The sequence below is a fragment of the Triticum aestivum genome, chromosome 7A (genome assembly GCF_018294505.1).
Source record: "Triticum aestivum cultivar Chinese Spring chromosome 7A, IWGSC CS RefSeq v2.1, whole genome shotgun sequence".
In the NCBI taxonomy this organism is placed as follows: domain Eukaryota; kingdom Viridiplantae; phylum Streptophyta; class Magnoliopsida; order Poales; family Poaceae; genus Triticum; species Triticum aestivum.
This window is the reverse complement of record NC_057812.1, coordinates 104515853-104535055: the sequence shown is the minus strand read 5'-3', so window position 1 is coordinate 104535055 and position 19203 is coordinate 104515853. Positions and strand designations below refer to the sequence as shown.

The 19203-nt window shown below is 43.7% G+C and overlaps 1 protein-coding gene across 2 annotated transcripts; it reads left to right on the top strand.

The window, feature by feature from the left end:
• Positions 1-9898: 9898 nt before the first annotated feature.
• Positions 9899-16669, top strand: LOC123151377 (ubiquitin carboxyl-terminal hydrolase 23). 2 transcript variants are annotated; one of them, XM_044571103.1, is made up of 11 exons: positions 9899-10408; positions 10680-10794; positions 12598-12708; positions 12820-12992; positions 13085-13411; positions 13499-13624; positions 14214-14876; positions 14958-15089; positions 15274-15850; positions 15955-16048; positions 16175-16669. In XM_044571103.1, the coding sequence occupies exons 1-11, from the start codon at positions 10136-10138 to the stop codon at positions 16347-16349; spliced, it is 2766 nt and encodes a 921-aa protein (XP_044427038.1). In that variant the 5' UTR covers positions 9899-10135; the 3' UTR covers positions 16350-16669. The 2 variants fall into 2 exon arrangements, with proteins under 2 accessions (XP_044427038.1, XP_044427039.1); XM_044571104.1 differs by lacking the exons at positions 9899-10408; positions 10680-10794 and adding an exon at positions 10943-11291.
• Positions 16670-19203: the final 2534 nt, after the last annotated feature.

Here is a 19203-nt window from a genome sequence, read left to right as displayed (position 1 = left end):
CTGACAACTCCTCTGGAAATACATCAGGGAAATCCCTTACCACTGGTACTTCCTCCTGCACAACTCTTGTTAGGCAATTTACTTGAGTCCTCTTTAGCACATGCCGGGATACATACTTGATCCTTCTCCCTTCTGGGGTGGTAAGAAAAATTGTCTTACTAGCACACTCAATATTCCCTTCATACTTTGATAACCAATACATGCCTAATATCACATCCAATCCTTGAGATTCCAATACTATTAGGTCTGAGGGAAAAACATAGTTACCAATCCTTAATGGTAACCGATCACACCATAGACTAGCCACATATTCTGCTCCGGGCGAGGTTACTAACATGGGTGACCTAAGGGCTTGGGTTGGTAGGTTATACTTATCCACAAATCCCCTTGAGATGTATGAATGTGATGCGCCAGTATCAAAAAGAACGAGTGCAGTAAATGACTTAACCAAAAACTTACCTATTACTGCATCGGGCTGAACTTCAACCTCCTCCATGCTAACGTGGTTCACCTGTCCCCTGTTAACAGGGTTCGGCTTCTTCCCTGAACTTCCATTGCCATTTTGGCCTTCAGGACATTCATTGGCATAATGTCCGGTCTTCGAACACTTAAAGCAAGTGACTTGGCTTAGGTCCTTCTTGGCTGGGGTTGAGGGGTTGGTGTGGTTCTGGCTGTTGCTTCCTCCATTGCCATTACCATTCTTGGTGCCATTGTGATTGTGCGAGCTACCTACTCCATGGGTATGCTGAAAATGTCCTCCCGGTCTAGGGGTAAAACGTGGCTTCTGCTGAGCTCCTGAATTGTACTTTCCTTGTCCATACTTCCTCTTGCGATTCTCAATCTGCTGCTGCTTCCCTTCAATCATAAGAGCACGATCTACCAACTCCTGGTAGTGGTTGAAGGTTGCTACCATCAACTGCATGCTCAACTCATCATTCAGTCCTTCTAGAAACTTCTCCTGCTTAGCTGCATCCGTAGCGACATCATCTGGGGCATAACGTACTAGCTTACTAAATTCCTCCACATACTGGCCAACTGTCCTTCCTCCTTGGCGCAAGTTGCGAAACTCACGCTTCTTCATGGCCATAGCTCCTGCTGAAACGTGTGCAGTACGAAAAGCCTGCTGAAACTGGTCCCATGTGACAGTGTCGACTGGGAAAGTGGCTGTGAAATTCTCCCACCATGATGCTGCGGGTCCTTCTAGCTGATGTGCGGCAAACTTCACCTTCTCCGCATCTGTGCATCCTGCTGTGGTCAACTCCCTAGCTGTCTTGCGAAGCCAATCATCTGCTACTATCGGCTCAGTGCTACTAGAAAACATCGGCGGATTCAGCCTAAGAAAACGGGCTAAGTGGTCAACAGGTGGTGGTGGTGGTGGTGGGTTGTTGTTGTTGTTCCCCTGATTCTGATTCTGGACTAACAACTGCATCAATGTGTTCTGCTGCTGGATCAACTGGGTGAGCTCCGGTGGAAAGGTAGATCCAGGGTCATGTCTAGGAGGCACCTGAGGGTTTAGAAAAGATGAGATATAAGAATAGAGGGGGTCTAAAGAGAAAACACTACCCATATGCACATGAGGCAAAAGCAAACAATTCACTTCAATCAATCAAACAAAGGCATACAATCGATCTAACTATCACAAAAGTGCTCGGACTACTATATTTACATGGTGGACTACTACTACTAATGAGGTGGTCTACTAGAAATATTCTACGGTCGTTGACTCCATGATATCTGCTCCAGCTTCATCAACATAGTCATCATCGCTACTATCTGCTTCCGAGTCGGCGCCGTCGATGATGATGTAGTCTTCCGGGCTAATTTCCTTGGGTTCTTCGTCTTCATCTACTGGCGTAGGGTCTCCCATAAATATTCCGATCTTCTTGATTAGGTCGTCATTCTTCTCCACCAATACTTCAATTTCTTCTTCATAATCTTCTCGTGTAGCCTTGAGTTCTTCCTCCAGTTCCTTGATTCTAGTCTTTGCCTTCTTCAGGTCTATCATATCGGGGCACATCTGGTTCTCCTGTCGTCGAATGTGCTGGCTTAGCTCCTGGATAAAAGCTGCGATTGATCTATCCTTCCTGGTGCTGATCATCTCCCAGTGTTCATCTCGGCACCCACAAATCTGGTAGATAGTATCCTTGAGATCCTTGCGGTAGACTTCTCCAATGCGTCCCATGGCGATGTGAGCTGCCATGCTCTTTTCTAGATTCCAAGTTGGTGCATCAAAAGAAAATTCTATGGGCTCAGTGACTGGCATGAACGTCCTTCCTGGAACTTGAACTTGAATCATCCAGCGCTCTTCTTCGGGTAAAGTGGCGTTGTAGGTTCCTGTGAAGCTTGGCACTCCTATATTCAGGTATCTAGTGACTTCCTTCAAGTGACGTCCAAAGGGTGTATCTTCATCCGGTTGCGTGAACTTGTTCCTTGCATCCGCCATCCTAAAGAGTAGAAAAGATGAGAGGTCAGAAGAGAAGAGAGTGAATAGTGATCTAGGTCTTTAGCTTAGTGGTCGTGTCCTACAGTCAGCGTGTGCTCTGATACCATCTCTGTAGCGACCAGACCGCAAACAGTCTGATCTCTGTGCTCCGGTGTCATCCCTGGATCTGTAATGCTGACACCACACAGTACTCGGAGGATTTATAGCAGAGTAGCAATCACGCACTTATTACATCGAGTGTCTCAAAAGAGAACTTATTATAATAAATATGGCTTAAGGCCATCTAATAACTATAACATCGGAAGGCTTGGAAGATAAGTGAGTCCATCAACTCCAACGGCATCACTGAGTATAGAACCACGACCTAAAAACTCCTTAATCGTCGTCTGAAAAGTCTACAACATTAACGTTGCAGCCCGAAAACGGGTCAGCACATGGAATATGCTGGCAAGGTAACACATAGAGAGTAATGGAATGAAACAACTATACTATATGCATATTTGGCTGGTGGAAAGCTCTATGGTTACAGTTTTGCGTAAAGCCAATTTTTCCCTACTTCAAAGGAATAAAATTTAATTACTATCATGGTGGTTTAAGCATCATCACTAAACATAACCCAACAAAATTAATCTAGAGTAATATGTTGAGATTCACATGAAAATCCAAGTACTATATACTCAAGATGTCCATAACTAGGGACACGGCTAACCATGATTAGTTTATTACACTCTGCAGAGGTTTGCACACTTTTCCCCACAAGACTCGATCGCCTCCGTTTGGTTTCTCGCACTACATGGTGTTTGAGAAGACGGATGACCGAGACATAGTCTTTCAGAAGCGCTAGCACCTTACAATCAGGTAGACCGTACCACCTACATCCCCTACATCTGCTAGTCTACCACTGTAAGAGTTTGCACGACTTAGTCAACTATGCCAGAGCCCATAATATCTTGTGGCTGCACACGGAAGTTTCTAGTATGAATAGTCTCATGATCCCTTTGAGCCTGGGTGGCGGTCCAAAAGAAAACAGGCAAGTCCTGTAATACCCAGGTGCCTCAATCCACCCAGATGTGTGTTTAAGTTGCCACCTTAGATAAAGCATTAATTAACAATCTCACATCTGTCATGGATTTCACTCACCCAATCCACGTCTACTAGCATGCATGGCATAATAAGCAAACATAGAAGTAACTCCCAAAGGTTTGATAATAAACAGGTAATAGGTACTACCTCATCTACTTCCCATCCTACAATTTAGTTAGATCCTAATCATGCAATGTGTGAGGATGGATCTAATGCAATAAAACTGGGTAGTAGAAAAGGTATGATCAAAGCATTACTTGCCTTGCTGATGATCCGCGAAACCTAACGATTCGAAGTAACAGGCGGCGCACTCCGGGTATTCTATCGCAGACAAACAAACAAGCATACAATAAGTACTCATCTAATGCACAGGTAAAACTCAAATAAGAGATCTAACCAGAAGGTTCAACTTAAGAACTCCGGTTGGCAAAAAGAATCAAATCGAACGAAGCAACGAAAAACAAACTGCGAAAGAAAACAACTTCGTTCTACTAATCTGGATCTAGGGCAAATTTTAGAGTAACAGAAACTTGTTTAAGTTGGTTAAACGGATAGAGGGTTTCGAGATGAAACTCTAGGCGCTTGAATCGCCTGATTCCGATAAACGAGCGAAAAGTTAAACTAAAACAAAAATCGGATCAGGAATCACGATCAGAAAAATTACGGATTTAATCCGAGAAAAAGAAAAACGACGAACGCCGATTTTTTCCCCTCTTTTTTCTTTTTTTCGGCACGGAAAACGAGGCGCGACGAACCTCGGGCGACGGGATCGTCGGCGGTGGCGGCTCTGGCGGCGCGCGCGGATCGAGGCGGGGCTGATGGGCTGGGGCGGCTCGGGGTGGCGCTATTTAAAGGCTGCCCCCGGGCGGTGTCCCGCTCGGGTACGACCTGAAGTCGGTTTTTTTAGTTATTCCGCTCGGAAGAAAAATAAAAAGAAATACTAAACGGACTCCAAAAATTTCGAAATAAATTTTCGCGGGCTTGTAAAATCAAGCCGCACAAGGTGAACATTTATTTGGGCCCTAAATGCAATTTTGAAAAACACACATTTTTCCTAAATTCAAATAAAACACCGAAATAAAATCTTATTTGATTTTATTATTTGATCCTCAATATTTCTTTATTTTGGGAAAGTCATTTTATTCCCTCTCTCATATTTTTGTAATAGAAATAATTGATGATAAAATAAATAAAATCAAATGATCCTATTCTCAAAATTTGAGAGAACTCAAAAAATGAAAATAACGAAATCCCCAACTCTCTCCGTGGGTCATTGAGTTGCGTAGAATTTCTAGGATCAACCAAAAAGCAAAATAAAATATGTCTAATATATAACATTCCAAATTGAAAATTTGGGATGTTACAAAGGGAGAAGTGATGACGATGATGTGAATGTTCTGCCTTGTTGGGGCCTCTTATTTGTAGTGTTGTGTGTGAAGTATCTTATATGTGTCATTAAGTGTTTGTGACGGTTTCTGCCCGAGTTTTCGTCAATTAATTGGGCTATTCTCTTCTTTGGCCTCCGTTTCGAGCAAGAAACGACTCAATGTACCACGCATGCAAATTCACCTAATTTAACCTCATTTGTGAGTGATTCAGACCGAGACAAGTTCAACATGACGAAACTGCAATTTTGTGAGTCCGTGGGATAAAGTTAGCATGTTGAAAAATGTATCTCCCATGCATTCCGCTAAAATGGCAGTTCATTCACTTAAATTGTGCATACAATGACACAAAACCAAATTTTAAGCGAGGTTCATTTTTGCGCTGAGAGTGCACAACCCAACTCCTCGATATCTAAATTAACGAATGAAACATGACATAAATAGGAATATTTATATCTACTACATGCCTCATTCCGCCAATTGGCGCAAAGACCAACTACAACCTCGAAGCTAAGTAAACTATTTAAGAGATTTTTCACCGCTATCGGGTCAATGGACACACATGTACCATGGTGTGGTCAGCCTTCGTATCGACCCGATTGTTGGGATGCCCAGTCACGACAATCCAACCACAATGCATGAGTGGAACATCTATGGATTCCATTTGGTTGTCCCGCTTAGAGGCCGATTGTTGATAGATCCCATGACGATGACAATGAGTGATGAGTGGTATATTACTTATCTGTTATTATGTAATAATAATTAGCAACACTGGTATGTTCATGCTCGTCTTATAATTAGCATGAATACATGATGACTCGGGTGACTAACCATCAATCATAACAACTGCCTGTTTGTACTGGTCACACATAGGCACAACCTCCTGGCCTTTGTCGTGGAGGATGCATCATTGGTCGTGGTACGTTTTGGGAACCACTTCTCCCCGACTTCTTTTACCCTCCCCTTCCATTTAAATCATACCGGTAACCATTCTGGTTTAGCGATCGTTGCCCATGTCCTTCTTTATCCAGTTAGGAAAACCTAATAGCTCGCTCAGTCCTTCTTTAGCTGGCGAGGGCAACCAACAGATGGGTTAGTCGCTATATCTACATATAGCACAATTGTTATGATAATTTTCATAAAGTTAAGTGTCTTCTTGATGGGACGTAGGACATAGAAGTACTCTATGTTTGTGAGTAAGGTATGTGAGTAAGGATACTCTCTCCACCCTGCTCCATTGTCTGACTAACACTGATGCCACACTTGTAGGTAGTGATTATCCCTTGCTCATGCTCTTCAATTTGCACAAGGATATTTTTACTACGACATCAAAGTTCACTAGATTTCACGATTCAACCATAAGATTGGTCACCTAAAAATGCACAAAACTAAGCTCTCTAAAGCGAGTGTACATTTAGAAAAATATAGCCATACATCCGCTCAAAACTAATGAGGCAAAAATAATAGTAGAGGACTTTTCCATTGATATTAGCTTTACTGACATAACACATGGATTGTACATTCCACTTTTTTCTTCTTCCCGAATACACCATGGAAAAGGTGCATCATCGTTATATAGAAGGACTAAAGAGCCAGAACCACGCCAAAAGGCAAACAACTCCACGCTAATCCCTAGGATTGGAATCACGCCTAGTACAAATCGAATACCAAGGGAACATTGTACATTCTACTTTGACCTTGTGTTTTAGAAGTCCTACACATGAAAGTCTTTTTCCGGGGATAGGGTTGAAGAGGAGGGACTGGTATAGAATCTGAGCTTCCAGTGCAAAAATAGAAAAAAATAACATGGGCCGTCGGATCAGAAATGGATGGCACATATTCTGGGTGTGGGATTTGTACTCATGGTCACAAAATTTTGTGAAAAAAGGTCCCCCGATTCTGATTAATTCTGTGCAAACATCTAAACCCTCTCGCACATCTCCCTTCTATTTGCCGACTGCGGCGGAGATCCAGGTCCGGCGGGAGGCCGCCGACGTGTGTGGCCCCTCCCCCAACTACTCCGCCACCTAGCCATCTGGATCCACATCCTAGGCACCCGACGTCGCGCTCCACATCATCGTCCAGGGCCTAGCCACCTCCGCCATGGTCTCCTCCACTGGAGCACTACCCGACCTTCACCGTGCTGGACTACGGCGGATTGGTGACTGGGCGGAGACCCGCAGCACGGACGTGTTCGAGATGAGTCAGCTGGATGGCCGCACGTGCCAGGTCTTCTTCCTCAACCCCGACGGTGAGGGATTTGTTCTGAGACGAAGCTTATGTTCGTTGGATTCCTATTTTATCAACATTTTTGGAGTTTTAATTGTTAACTTGCTATCTGGGTGTCCATGCTTGATCTATACGCTCCGGATCCAGCAATAGCACGTTGATTAATGCATGACTTAGTTGTGGTAATGTATATTGCTACTAGCTGATGACAAGCTTGGAGTATCGCTGCTGGACTACTTTCTAATCAGCCGAAGTGACGCTAATATGAACTTACCCAGTCTAGGGGCTAAAAAAACTGAAACACTTATAGAGTTCTTTTGGTGTTTTTTCCCTTCTCCGTAGCAAGACATTGGTTTCATACAAAGGAAATCAGAGAGGGGAGCTCTCTTTTTCTTCAAAAAGAAGCTGTGATATTGTATCCAAAAACACAGCGGTCTGAAGATTACACAAAGTAAAATTGGCCATAATAACCATCTTAAATAATGCTCAAACTCTTGATTTTCTATGCAGAAAGCTAATATGTACCAACTATCAATACTTCACATAATAGATACTCATCCACTTTTATTAGTCAAGTCTTGATCTTGGTCAAGTACAATTAATGTTATTGCTCTGGTGAAAATTGTCGTTGATGTTCTAATTCTGAGAAACAATTAGTCTTATTGCGATGTATGAGCTGTGAATATATTTTGCCATATGGTATTCTTGTGCTTTTCTCTTCACTAGTCTGCCACACGTTTTTGTGATGCAGCACTCTAACCAGGCTCCTATCATTTATGGTGAGATGCTACTTTTTCCTCATCTACGAGTTAGCAAAAGAACTTAGCATCCATTCTTAATTGTGGAACACACACATGATTATGACATGAACTGTTGTTCAAGCCTAGAAATTTGTATTATAAATACTTTTTAAGCATTACACCACTGCTGCAGGTAATTCTTTTGAGTTACTCGACCGATGTTGGTATTTCACTTGCAAAGGATGATGTTTCAGTTCTGACAATTTTACTTATTTTTCATGCTAGTCACCGAAGTACAACATATCAGCTTGCTCTGTTTTTCTCCCTTACAACCATTTAGCCCACCAAAAAACATAATTATTTTAATTTTCTTGTCTTCTGATGTTAACTATATAATTGTTCTTCATTTGTAGATGGATGATGTTCTGACAAAGAGAAGTATCAGGAGTACATATGGAGAGAATAACCGCTTAGCAGAGGCTTCCCTTGCATACAGCTGCAGGAGTGAAACACATTTGTTTGCACGATAGTTTAATTCCTTTGTTGTCGGTCATGTACTATAAATTGTCCTATTATGTTAATCATTTGCTTTGCATGTATGTGGATCAGAGTGGACCAGAAATAGAATACCTTGGTGAAATTCATTTTCACCGTCCTATATAGATGTGCTTATTACCAGAGATAAGCTGACTTTAATTTAGTGCTGCACAATTTGTATAAATGAAATTAGTAGCTTTCTTGTTTAATTGATGGACTCCTCTACATTTGTCCAGATATATGGTCATTTTATTTTACTTCCATCATTTCGATCATTGTGTCCATTTTCTGTTGCTTTATTGTGAAGATCAAGCAACAAGACTGACAAGTATCTTTTGTAAGTTCAGAGGGTGCTTACTGAGTCTGGAGTATTGTAATTTTTGCCTTTGAGCCATAGCTTTCTTTCTGCCATATCTTTCTATTGTGTTCTGTTTTGGAAAATTCAGTTTGACCTGTACATTTACCACTTTTGTATATGAATCAGAAATGTACATTTAGTTTATTTTATTTTAGAACTTTCTCACGTACTCAAATATTGACATGCTTCTGGGGATGACATCAACGACGTGCTCACTTCGAAATGGATGAGTGACTTGAGGTTGTTACTGTAAAAGTCGCATTTTATATCCAATTGTTAGAGGGGGCTTTTCGTGAAATGCACATTAAGTGGGAACCTACTCCTCCACCAGAATCTGTACCATTGATCTCGAATCCAATGGCTCAGATCGCTTTTTCTATTTTTGCACTAGAAGCTCAGATTCTATACTAGCCAGGCCCGGTTGAAGACCATGTATCAAGCCATGACAAAGTCTTTAGTGGCATGATAATATCTCAATCATATGCTTCATGTCGTTTGACTATGACTTAGCTGGGCTTATAACGATTCATGTGTGTTTCTTATTCGTGTGAACCGCCAAAAACACCCAAGTTTTCAAATCCTCCGTTTGCACATGCATTACGATTCGATTCCCTGTACTTTTCATATTCATGTACTATTTTTTTTGCTAGTGATATTCATGTACTAATTTCAGAACCTTACAAACCAAAAAGGCAGCCACGAACGGAAAGTTTCTAATCATTGCGATATTCTCATGAAAATCATTTAAATGAAAGAAGCTCCAGTTGATCAAAACAAATAATCAGTTGATGAATGCAGTCCGTGAATGAACAATATTTTTTTTAGGAAAACAAAATCATTTTCTTTGAGCGGTAACAAAATCTGTTTTGGTGCCATATATAATTTGGTGTTCTACCACGAAAAGGCCGAAGAGCTCAAAGCTAAAAGCTCACACGGTTGTGTGAGAAGCTTCCAAAGCCCAAACAGCTCCCCTCCTTCTTCTCTTCCTCTGGCCCCACCGGCCGAACAAAGCACGTGCCACAGGACCAACACTCCAGATCACCCGCTCGGCCCCATCCCAGCAATCCCAGCCGTCCATTCGCCAGGGGTATAGGGTTTATAGCCCCGCCCCGCACCTCCCTCACTCCCTCTCTTCCGTCCCCGCGGCAAGAACGGCGGCTGGACAAGAAAAAAACCAAAAAAAAGGAAGAACACAGAGCATCACACCAATTTCTGCCCGCCCGACCTATCGATCGAAGCCCCGGATTTCAATCCGCAAGAATCCCTCGGGGAATCGGAGGAGCGCCGGTCCTTCGCCGTCCGGATCCAAGGACCACCGTTCGGCTGCCGCTTCCGGCGCGACGTCGAAACCCTAGTGGGGATGGCGGAGGTGTCCGCGGCGGCGGCGCCGGTGCCGGAGGGCGTCCTGCACAGGAGGATAGAGTTCCACCTCGCCAGGAGGCCGCACGCCGCGGCGGCCGTCGGGGGAGGCGGGTTCCAGATGGAGACCCTCAACCCGGACGCCGCGGGCGGGGCGGCCACCGCGGCGGCGGGAGCGGCCAGGGGCGAGGCGGAGGCGAGGAGGCCGGAGAAGGCCGAGGCTCTGGGCTTGGATCCGGAGCTCACCGTCGCCAGGATCTACCTCGGGAGAATTGTGAGTAACGCAAATTCGCAGCTCTGATTTGGGGGTTTGTGCTCTTAAAGCTGTGATTTTGGGGCGATAGAGCTGCTATATCTGGTGTTCGGACGCCGGAGTTGTCAATTCGGGTTTATAACATCACACTGTGATTTTAGGCTCGTAGTTAGGAAAAGACGCGCAGAATTTGCTTCACAGAATTGCCATTTCTTGGGGTTTTAGTATGGTGGGTAATGGCATTCAGCTTGTGATGCCCTTTTGAGCGCTGAAATTGGACTGCATTTTGCAGGGTGCTGGTCTGCAAAATCTTGGGAACACTTGCTACCTCAACTCGGTTCTGCAATGCTTGACGTACACGGAGCCGTTCGCAGCCTACTTGCAGAGTGGAAGGCACAAGTCTTCATGTAAGTGCTGTTGGAACTTGCAACTGTCCACTGGCTTAGCGACACGATAAGTGAGTTGACGATGTTACATCAGGCTTGTGGATTTCCAAGCTAGCAGTAAATTGATCTGCATATTATTGCACATTCTAAAGCAGTAATCCTTTAAAAGGTATATGGCTGGAAATCTAGGCTGTACCAATGCCCATATTACCACTACCTGAATAGGAGTATCATCACTCCCAAAGACAACAATACTTGCATTGTCAAGGCTCAAGGGTATTCCTTCCACAGTATTGCAAGTTTTCACCAATTCCTCCAGCTTGAATCACGATCGAATCGGGAAACATGTGCAGTCATATCTCAAAGTTTGATCAGTCAACCGTTATCATCCACTGGAGAAGTCGTGTAAAAGTTTGTCATTCTATTTTGTCAGACGATATGTGTGGATGAGAATGGTTGGCTGATATATGTGGATTGGTTATCCCGACCGATCATTTGAGTCACACCTGATGGAACAGGTATCAAGTCAGTTGTTAATACAATCTCATCACTGCATCGAATAACCGTGATTCAACATTATTCCTGGCTTGTTGCCTTGTGTTAAATTATCACCTATTCTTTGTGTAAACTTGGTACTTTATCATGTACGGTGCTTCCATTTTGATGTTGGGCATGTGGTTTGCACATGCATTATGAATAGTAGAGTGCTCCCTCTATGGCATTGTCTATTTTAAAGATGTAAAGCTACAATTACATTTGATGACATTCCTTTCTTTTGCGCTCATCTAATTTTGCTCTCTTTTAAACCCTTATAAGTAGAAAAACAACCAGATTAATCTATCACTCTGACCTATGACTACCTTATTAGTAAAAAAAAACCTTATAAGTGGATATCATGGTCATTTCACACTTGTATCTCTCTGGTCCATGAGTTGTTCCTTAATTATGCTATACCAAAACTTGCCTTATATTTTCAACGAGTAATTTGCACTACAGATGCAACGTCTTGTGAGGTGGTATATCCAGGTGACAGAACTTGACGGTTGCTCAAATGGCCCATGGAAATTCTAAAATGCTGTGTGTCTGATCAAAATCATATTGATTGGCAAGAAATGAGAATAAAGTGGACTGTGCCCATATGCAGCAGCTGCCACAAGTAGGATTAGCCAAGCTGGTGCAATTTTTACCTGGGGTGCACAAGTTAAGCAACTTCTTTGACGAATTTGGGCAACTGTAAAAATTATTGACACGAAAGGACTCACTTGTATAATATATATATACATATATATATGTCTGCTAGCGAGCGGCTTCAAGGTGATTGTAAACATCATTTCTATAATAAGGGAGGTGTAGTTAGCTAGTGGGAATGTGGGATAATAACGGCACACACTTTTACGGTTTTATCCATGTACTGAAAGAAGCTGATACTGCCAACCCGCCACTCCAATAACCCACCCCAAATGTCATTTTTGTCACCAGGGCTCCTTTACATTAATAACTGATCCATTTACTGACTCATTGTTACCCCATTAGGTAGCACACAGAATTCATGAAACTGTGCCGTTTACTCTAGTTGAAACTTCAAACTTCCACTAGTAATACAACATTTGCTGATCTGTGAATCAACTAAAAACCCCTACCACTAGCTATTCTGCATTTGATCTATTCTTCTGTTGTAGCTAACAGTAACTTCGTACCCTACCTACAAGGTAGTTTGTTAAACACTATATGTATGCTATACATACTCTCTGTTTTCAGCTTTTTGCCCTTGCGAGGCATTTCTCATACAGTTGTTACTTATTCCTTTTGTTTCACCATTTTCAGGTCGTACTGCTGGATTTTGTGCATTGTGTGCTCTCCAGAACCATGTTAAGACTGCTCTACGGTCAACTGGAAAAATAGTGACGCCATCACAAATTGTCAAGAACTTGCGATGTATCCTTCCATACGCTCTAGCTTAATTGATTTCCTCTTTTAGTTTTAACTTGAAATTCTCCTGTCTATTCATTATGGAGTGTCAAAATGTAAATCTTTAACCGCAAATAGGCATTTCTCGTAGCTTCCGTAATTCAAGGCAGGAAGATGCTCATGAGTTAATGGTTAACTTGCTTGAATCCATGCATAAATGCTGTTTACCTTCTGGAGTACTGAGCGAATCTGCAAGTGCTTATGAGAAGAGCTTAGTTCACAGAATATTTGGTGGCCGCCTAAGAAGTCAGGTACATCATGTGCATTCTTACATCGGGACTAGTGATTTCTTGGGAAAACCTATTTCTGTTGTCTTCTGCTTTACTGCATATATATGTTCCAGGTGAAATGTACAAGGTGCTCGCATTGTTCCAACACATTTGATCCTTTCTTGGATCTCAGTCTTGATATTGGAAAGGCCACAACTTTGGTGAGAGCGCTTCAAAACTTTACTGAGGATGAACTACTCGATGGCGGTCAAAAGCAGTATCAGTGTGAGCGCTGCAGGCAGAAAGTTGTAGCAAAGAAAAGGTTTACAATTGATCAAGCTCCAAATGTTTTGACAGTTCATCTGAAGCGCTTTAGCCCTTTCCGTCCCCGTGAAAAGATTGACAAAAAAGTGGATTTTCAACCTGTTCTAGACTTGAAACCATTTATGAGTGATTCTAAAGTGAGTTATTAGTTCTGGACCTTTGAAATTTACCTTGATTTTCCACCAATTAGCTTATATTCAGTATTTTGCTATGATCATCTGTAGGGCGCGGATTACAAATACAGTCTTTATGGTGTCTTGGTTCATGCTGGTTGGAGTACTCAATCTGGTCATTATTATTGCTTTGTTCGGACTTCCAGTGGGATGTGGCACAATCTTGACGATAATCAGGTCTGGTATAAGATCAGAGTTTTACTCTTTTTTGTGTGGTTTATAACACTAACTTTACCATGCTGGCTCATGTACCATTGATGAAAATATTATTCTGAAACTATTGTTTTTTCCTTTTAAGTAAATCCTCATAGCAAAGCCTTGCTGCCTCATCGATTTGTTGAAGACCTTTGCTACCAGTGTTATCTTATCTTTTCAATAACTTGCATTGTATCACATGGTAGAGTGTAGAGAGAACATATCTTATTGTTATAATGTTATGGCATCCTTAATTTTACAGCTCAGAGCTCGGTGGTCACAATGCATTGACCTTTTTGCTTGTTCTAATTAGTGATGTATTATCCTGTTTTAGTATATGTTGAATATAGCATTTGATAAGTTACTACTGTACATTATACTCGACTTGTTTGGGGAGAATCCTTCAGCTAGATTTTGAATATAAGAACTATGGTTTGGGTTCTGTTGATGGCTGGAAAGGAAACAAAACCAAATCCTGAGCCATATTGCCTGTTGAATTCCAGTTCTTGCCCTTGGTTAATTTTGCAGCTTTTATTTTTGCCGTACTGATTCCCAAGGCCATCAATTTCAGGTACGCCAAGTTCGTGAGGCAGACGTACTGAAACAGAAAGCCTATATGTTATTTTATGTACGTGACAGAATTGGGAACACATTGGGGCGCAAAGACAACAGCACTCCTAATCTGCCTGTAAACAACATGATCCCTGGGAAGATTTCATCTATCAATGGTGTAATGGAAGCAAAATCGAGTGGTCTGACATCACCTTATGCAAATAAGAAGTTGCAGAGTACAAGCAATGCCCATTCCAGCGTTAGCAGTATGACATTAGTAGACCATTGTTCAACAAATGCTGGCAAAGCTGAAACTGCTGCAGCCCTTCAAAACAGTGTCCTGCCCGCCGCACAGAAAGCCCTTGGACCTCAAAATGATGGTGCTACATTGTCAACTAAATCAAAGCAAGTTGCTTCAAGTAGTCATAAAGAGACATCTTCATCAGATCAACTGGCGAGCAGCAATCAGACAATGGCTAAGATGTCATTGCAGGAACCAAAGACTGGTGGTGCATTGGCCAAGCTGGGAAATAATACTTCTATTGCCTCATCTATGGTCAGTGGTCCTGCTGGACTGTCAGAGACAGATAAACAAACTTCTTGCTCTCAAACATGTTCCAAGCCAAGCTCGAACTTGGTTGGCACGATTACCGGGTTTACCGCGCAAACTTTCCAAACTAAGGTATCCTTTTGATGGTCACTGCTAGTTTTTGTCTCCATTTCTAGCACTTCATTACTTATGTTATCTTACGCGACTTGGTAGGATGCTGTTCTTTCAAATGGTGTCATCCCTAGCACTAGCGGTGGAGATCCAGTTTCAAGTGAGAAAATGAAGGACTTAACAGGATCTCTCAAGCAAGATGACCACATAGTGAAGGCTTTGACGACGAGCAAGGTATGCTAATGGCCAACAGCCACCCTTCTCTCTCCCTTGCTAGAGAAGTGTTTATTCATTACCCAGATGAACCAGTAAAATCGTGACTATGCTGCTCCCTTGCGCACAAATAAAATGTAAGCTTCATCATTTCGCTTAATGTGAGTTGACAGCTGTAATATGTTCTGCTCATACATTTGTGTAGAAGGAGAAAACCATACTACCAGGACTTGAGCAAGTTGATGTTGGAAAACAGATCTCCTCGCAAGTTTCCACGAAGGTGGTTCCAGGCGATTCATGTAATGGCAGAATGACTAAAAGGGTGGACTCGAAGTCAAAGAAACTTGTGAGATATCCATTAATGAAGTTATGGCTCCGGCCAAGACAATTATCACTAAAGCAACAAAAGAAGAAGCATAAGAAAACCAAAAAGCGCGTTAAGGACACGGCCAGTGTTGATTGTTCTGGTGACAACAGCAGTGAGCAGCAGACATCAACGTCAGCAACTGTGCCGCCAAAAACTGCAGGATCTACATCTCGTAAGCGGAAACATGCCCATGCCAGTGCAAGTTCTGAAAATGGCACCCAAGTATTCAAAGACAGCCAGCAGGTTGTTGGAGCAAGCAGTGCTGGTGCTGGTGATCATAACATGGACGCCAGGAATGGAAAGAGTCAAACTTCTGCAAATCAAGCAAATTCAAGAAACAACGTAGATGCAAAGAGGGGAGCCGCCTCCCAACAAGTCGTTATTCGCACAGAGGACTTGAGGGCAGAAGTTACCGGTGAGCAATTCTCTTTGCAGATGCACGCCCACTATGTGTTAACAAATATACTCTGCTTTTCTTCCAGTTTTAATCTGTAAATATGTTCCTTCCTTGGTATGCAGTTCCGTGCTGGGATGATGTTGCCGTGCCAAACAGTGAGACTAGTGAATACAAAAGTTCGGGGAAGAAGAGCATTGGATATGTGCTGGATGAGTGGTGAGTTATTTCGCGCCTGCCCATAAGATATCTCTTAACTGATTCTGAACCCTGGTCTTTTTTGGCTGGGTTGCAACTGCTTCAAGAGACCTGAACTTACCACCCATTCGGTTATCTGCTTTCCAGGGATGAGGAGTACGACCGTGGAAAGGCAAAGAAGGTCAGGAAAGCAAAGGAAGACGACAACGACGATGGCATGAACCCCTTCCAGGCGGAGGCCAACTATGTGTCAGCGCGGAAGACGAAACAGAATTCCTACAAATCCAAGCCTTGGGACAAGCCCGCCAGACCGAGTCGCTAGACTTTGCCGAAAGAGATGACGCCCCCAGGCTCCGTAGAAAGAGAAGAGAAGTGTTGTTGTATCGCCCATTTTCTGAAACATGCCATCTGCTGTTCCTTTTTTTTCCCGCCTTGTTGCTCCTTTTTTCACCTTGTTGTCTGACTAGACGGCTCGAAATAGACAGCACTCTTGATCGGGGCCTGTATTTAATTGTGAGATTCTTTGTAGCGCAGTGGGAGTTCGTAGAACATGTTGCCGTTTTTCGCAGCATTTTTCGTTCTTGTTTCTCCAGCGACATAGTTATGATTTGTTATGAATAAACTTGTGTTCTCGTTTCTCTAGCAGTACAATTGTTGGTGGCAGCGCAAAGGGTATATATCTCATTTTTTTTGAGACAGAGGTATATATCTCATGGTAGAAATGGAGATATATCAGTTGCCGTTGGTTTGGGCTGGCCCAGGAAGAATCTTGTCTGCTGTGTTTAATGGCTTGTTAGGGCGTAGACGGTGCAGGCCCAGTTCACAACCTGGATGGAGGGCCGTGATGAGAAGTGACGGGTCGGACCACGCAGTAACTGCACTAGCATATAAACGGATAGTGGTATGATCGTGCGTTGCTGAGTTGGATCGTCTCATGAATGCGCGCGTTATCTCTTCCATCTGGAGATGTCCACCCCCAACGGGGAGAAGGCGGGAGCTCCTGAAGAGAAGTTCAAACTGAATGAAATTTAAGGCCAATTTCTCGTGGTTTTTGGGTGAATATAATAGCTCGCTTCGGCGCAAATTCAGGGGAAATCGTCACGCTCCACAGCTCAGTGAATGCAGGCCTAGCAAACCCAGGCGAAACCGTGGATCCTACGCTGATTCGGGCACAAAGGAAACTCGAATTGTACAACCATGCAAGTTGGCGAAAATCTGAGCACATTTCACACACGCATCTTCAGTAACTGCAAGCGTAGTGATGAACCCGTCCGGCCGGCCGGGCCAGGAGATATACATCATGGCGCCCCGGGAATCTCAATCTCCGGCCAGATTTATTTGCCGGCCGGCCGGCCGGGACAAGCATCGTGAGGAGGCCCAGACATGTACATGTACGTGTACATGCTGCTGCCTGACGAGTGGATGGGAGGGCATATACCCGTATCTGAATGTGCGTCACGTGCACGCCAGTAAATGCATGGATATCGCTCCCGCCGTCACGCGCCCCCTGTGATCTCATCCGCCGTCATATGGTTGGGCTTGGGCGGCGCTGCTGCCTGCTGCTGCCACGTCGTCGACACTTCTCCGTCGATCTCAGCCGCCCGAGTTTCACCGTCGATCAAATTCCGTCAAAACCGCGAAAGTTTTGGTAATTCAGGCAAAGCCTGATTGGTCGCTGCCGCTACTACGAGCAAAGTTGCCACGAGTATCTAGTGCATGGTATGTATGTAAACGCACGTACGGGCTCCGAAAATCCATACGGGCCATGGGCATTGATGGATGCATGTATGTCGACATGGCTGGCCAGGTGGGTAGGTGGGTAGCAAGCACTGAATTCCCGATGATATATCCCTATGATTGCCCGATGCAATGATCGATCCAAGTATCCAACCAAGAATGAATGGAACTCCATATCCTACCCACTCCTCTGGACCGAAGATTTCAAATCATATATGCATCTCGATAGATCGAGCCGGCTGTAGAATTAAATCCCGGCCGAGACGGCGTACGCATGCATGCACGTGATGCGTGTGGATCGAGTGGACGCACGCGCGCATGCAAGTCGAGCTACGTACGTACGTAGACCCATGGAAATTATGGTAGAGCTAGAGATCCAAGGAACCCTGTATGCACACGTGTGATGAATACGCGATCTTTTTTCCTCTTCTTCAAAATTCTCATATCGATCTTTTTTCCTCTTCCTCAAAATTCTCATATCGATCTCGTTTCAAAGTGCAAAGCCTATCTCTACTCTCTGGTATGATTTGATGCGTACGTCGGCAGTCCAGACATCCGGGAGCGACCAATCGGCGGCACGTGGCATAGTCCGGTGCATGCATGTGGATTGGAAATTTGAACCATGGCGTGCTACGGATGGCTTTGGACTTGGAGTGAGAGAGAGAGATTTATCGGCTAAGCCGGCCGTTGTTTAGGTCCATGCATGGGCGCGCGCGTACCGTGTACGAAGCACTGTTCACTAGGCGTAAATTAATGGGGTACTTGATCCCTAGATAGGGTCGTGTTTGTACGTGGTACAGTAAGGACTTGTCAACGAGATGCACGTAAAAAGGGCACCGACTTTGTAATGTTACTATTGTCGCCTTCTCCATATCCATCCTTGCTAGCTGCTAACCATGGACGACAAACGTAGTGCAAGTGACATCGATTAATGAGGATCAACCCAGCATTGCAAACACACTTACAATTCCAACTCAAAATTACGACCTACGCGGAACAAACGAGAGAAGAAACGAACGGTAAAAAGACTACTATAGTAAATAAACTACCCGCTCCGATTCAAAATAAGTGTCATGGTAGACAATTTCACGTTTGAAAAGTGGCGGTTAAATTCGGTGTCCAATGAACGCGTCTCAGGAGCCGTAACACCCAATTAATTAGGCAGCCACGGAGCCACCTAGTGCTGTCGCTAATCATGTGACTGTGTACTGTGCGTTTCACCGTGATTATTAATTAACAACAGGAGTTGCGCACTTATTACCGTGGAGTGGTAGTAGCAAGTTGATCGATGCCACGGCATCACGGCGTTGCTTCTGACTCGACCGTAGAACGGAACTGTTGGAACTGTTGGAACCGCTCCCTCCCTTTTCCCGTTCTAGGGCTGTACCGTCCACGCATGGCTTCCAGTCGTGGATAGATCCGGTTTTTGAATTTTTCAC